Source organism: Zea mays, chromosome 9, assembly GCF_902167145.1.
Source record: "Zea mays cultivar B73 chromosome 9, Zm-B73-REFERENCE-NAM-5.0, whole genome shotgun sequence".
NCBI lineage: Eukaryota > Viridiplantae > Streptophyta > Magnoliopsida > Poales > Poaceae > Zea > Zea mays.
The window spans coordinates 7,220,270-7,224,033 of NC_050104.1; the positions used below are offsets into that span (position 1 = coordinate 7,220,270).

At 50.4% G+C, this 3,764-nt stretch overlaps 1 protein-coding gene across 1 annotated transcript; it reads right to left on the reverse strand.

The window, feature by feature from the left end:
- Nucleotides 1-1,108: 1,108 nt before the first annotated feature.
- On the reverse strand, nucleotides 1,109-3,207 carry LOC103637851 (ethylene-responsive transcription factor RAP2-13). The gene has a single exon (XM_008660883.4). The coding sequence runs from the start codon at nucleotides 2,518-2,520 to the stop codon at nucleotides 1,471-1,473; it is 1,050 nt and encodes a 349-aa protein (XP_008659105.1). The 5' UTR covers nucleotides 2,521-3,207; the 3' UTR covers nucleotides 1,109-1,470.
- Between the last annotated feature and the right edge of the window lie 557 nt (nucleotides 3,208-3,764).

The following is a 3,764-nucleotide window of genomic DNA, read 5'->3' on the forward strand; positions in this document are numbered from 1 at the left end:
AGTGATATAGGGAGAAAAATTTAGGGGTAACGGTTGTGGATAGCCTTATATTTTTCTTTTTCTCCTACCTCTTTTCATGTTGAGCATTTATTATTATTATTTGTGGCCTTCAACATCCTTTCCATAGTTACCATCCTTTCTAGGATAAGGGAGCCCAACACGACTCTGTATCCACCCTTTGCTGCGCTAGGCGGGTCAGCGTGGTAGGAACAGTGCCGGTGTTGGTGACACGTCAGAGCGGTCACTTCATTTTGTTTAAGTGTTGCTATTTCTACAACAGTTACGACAGCTCCGTTGCTGGGTGGATTGGTGCAGCACAACCGTTTAGTTTAGCCACACTAATAAGATTGCCGCGGTAAAATAGGCTAGTTCTGAAAATAGTTTTTCTGCCATATTATATTTATAAATAATTTTAAATAAGATTTAAAATTTAAAAACTCTGAAGACAAGTCATTGAGGTGACTGGTGAGCAATCTAGAAGGGGATGGTCCTTGTGTAAATTTTCAACTGAATATGTATATTTAAACACCTGCAAATGGCCCTGTTTCGTGGTGCTTGAGTGATTCTCAAGTTTGCACGCGCAACTGTAAAATAGTAGGATTGCAAAGGAAGAATACTGCCCCTTTTGACCAAGCATTCTTTTTTCCTCCTAACTTCAATTGTTCCTTACCTTTTCTGCATTCCAGTGTTTAAAACAAGCTACAATGTCCCTTGCACTCAGGGGCTAGGAAAATGGATACTCTCCACAATTTTTTTTACAAGATTATTGCACCAAGCCCAATACGCGCTAGCTCCATCTATCGTCGATGAACATGTGGTTTTGGATTATGGAACAAGGATCGTGTAGCATACAACCAGAGCAAAGTACATCTTTGAATCTAGTTACTAGATAGACCTCAATATGTACTCCCTCCGTTTCTTTTTATTTGTCGCTGGATAGTGTAAAATTGCACTATCCAGCGACAAATAAAAAGAAACGGAGGGAATACTTTTGTAGGCAGAACAGAAGGTAGCTGAGTTCAAGAAGACCTTCCATTTGTATTGAGATGGAATGCATAATAGAAGTCTCCAGACAAATTCAAATTCAGTGCTACTGGAAACACAGACAAACATTTGTAATGACTAGACAAATTCAAATTCAGTAGTAACCAACGGTAGTTACATGACACTCCATTACACTTACACCCTCAACTGGTCCTGCCGGGAGAGAAAAAAACAACCGGACAAGCAACCAGGAGGCACACGACGCTAATGAATAATCTTAACAGTAATACTGCTCCATGTTGACTAGATGGAAAAGCTTGAGCCTAAACCCTCCTCTACGTCCGACGAACTCCTTAAACCCTACCCGTAGTCGCTACGGCCGATGTCTAATATTCCATCGGATCCGAAGCAGCTACGGTTAGTTAATTAAATCCACTGACAAAAATTACAGCGCGTGACTAGGCATTTGCTTGTTGGGTTGATTGATCACGAGAGGATGGAGTCCCAGTCGATGTCCCAGGACGGGTACGAGTTGAGGTGCAAGGCGGCGGACTCGTCCCACGGCGCCTCCGTGAAGTCCAGGCTCGCCATCTCGGGGAGCGGCGGCGTCACCTGCTGCTGCTGCTGCGGGAACGTGGGGAGGGAAGGAGGCGAGCCGGCGGAGTGCACCGACTCGTCGCCCTCAGTCGTGGTCGTGGACGCCGAGGCCTTGGGCGAGTCCGAGGGAGCGGCGGCGGCGGCCTTGGAGGTGGGCTCGGCGGTGATGCCCTGGCAGATGGCGGTGAGCTTGGCGTCGACGGAGGCGTCGAGCGGGCCCGCGAGGTGCGCGCCGCCCCGGCGGAGGGATGGGAAGTTGAGGCGCGCCGCGTCGCCGCGGAGGCGGAAGGCCGCCTTGTCGTAGGCGAGCGCCGCGTCCTCGGCGGAGTCGAAGGTGCCGAGCCACAGCCGCGTCCGGTTCCTGGGCAGGCGGATCTCCGCCACCCACTTGCCCCAGTGCCGCTGCCGAACGCCGCGGTACAGCTTTGCAGCCGCCAGCGGCGGCGCCCCGGCGTGCTTCATGGGCTGCGCCTGCGGGCCGAGGAACGCCGCCGCCAGCTGGCCCCTCTGATGCTGCTGCCGCCGCTGTGCCAAGAGCTGCGAATGGATCTGGTGGATTTGCGCCGGGCCCAGGTGGTTCAGCGCCAGCCCCGACGCGGCGTCCACCGACGACGTCGGGCACGACGACGACGCCGGAGAGGCGTACGACGAGGAGGACTGGGGCAGAGGCGGGAGCTGTGAGAAGGAGGTGGCGGTGGGAGCAAGAGGTGGTGGCGGGAGCGCGGTGTAAGAGGATGTGGCGGGGAGGTAGTACGAATCTTGAGGCAGAACAGAGGAGTAGGGGTATGAATATGATGAGTACGAGAAAGGAGAGGTGGTGGAGGAGGTAGGTGAAGAAGCACTCCGGATAAAAGGTTCGAGTGCTTTCATGAGCTCCTGGTCCGAGGAGGACGACGAGGAGAAGCTCAGCTGGCCTGTGTACAAATCTGTTGTTGCCATTGGGAAAATACGAAAAGGATTTGCAAGAGTAAAAATGGGGGGAAAAGTTCGAATCTTTTTTTTTTGTGTTTGTTTGCAAAAACTGAGCTGGAGATGGAACTATCTAAAAGAAAAAATTGGAAAAATAAGGCCTGTTTCCTCAGTATAAAAGCGAAGAACAGGAGGATGGTTGGTTTGGTCAATGGTTTGGTTGGTGCAGCCTGAAAGGGGGCTTAAAAACGACCCTTTCTTGCTTGCTAAAAGGAAGAACCAAAACAAAAGAAGCTAAAAGAAACAACAACAAAAAGGCGTGCAAGAACAGACAGCTTAATCCAGGAGGCAAAAAAAGGTTCTCCGGATCTCTGTTCTTCCTACTTGCAAGGAAAGAGGAAGACGAACGGTTTGCAATAAAAGCTCCAGTCTTTTTCGTTCACACTTCCTTGCTCGATCAAATAGCAGCAGCAAGAAAGGCCTCCTTTTTTTTCCTAGCTTGTATTCTACGAGAAGGGTTCAGAGAACAAACCTGCTGCCACCGTGCGCGCGGTGGCTCCTAGCCGTCGTCGTCGTTGCCGTGGTGGTGGTGGTGGATCGCTCAGCCTCACCGGGGAAGTGGAGTGGGTTCTGGGTCGGGATGGCCGGAGGATGGAGAGAGGGAGGGGGTGGGAAGGCTTGTGCGTGTGGGAGTGGTGGGGGCGGATGAGTCTCTCTTGGGGATTGCTGGCCACTGGCGCTGGTGTTTATATAGCATGGGAGGTCAGTCTCCGGGTCTGCAATCTGCAAGTGGCGGGCGGACATGGTGGTGCCGTGGATTTAACTTCATGCGGTGAATAAATGCTGCTGTCCCTGGCGCGTGGGCCCGGATGGTTCCTCTGTGCTAGGAGTGGACAATACTCGCACCGCTCTATACATCCCTGATGACACACCTTCGGTCCCGCCTAGTAGCCATGGCCTCTAAGTGCAATCAAGTCCAAGTGAGGATTTTGGTGATTTAATGACAAAACAAATAAGGGTACTAACAGTTTTTGTTCTCAGTGTTTGATTAGAAGGAAACAGGAACTTAAGGAAGCACCAAGGACTTCATGCAACGGACGTATAAAATTTATGTAAAATCTTGTGTTGCATGATGTAATTCTTCCTTGTTCTTTTCCGCACAGGTACAGGTGTTTGCTATAGCTCAAGTCCTCTAATTCAAAAGCTATTTTTGAAAACCAAAAATCACTTTAACTTTATTTGGCTGACCATGGTTTGGGTTGAGAAACCTAGAG

Excerpts from the sequence above, each read along its gene's own strand:
- LOC103637851 (XM_008660883.4), bottom strand. The coding sequence starts at position 2,520 with ATGGCAACAACAGATTTGTACACAGGCCAGCTGAGCTTCTCCTCGTCG.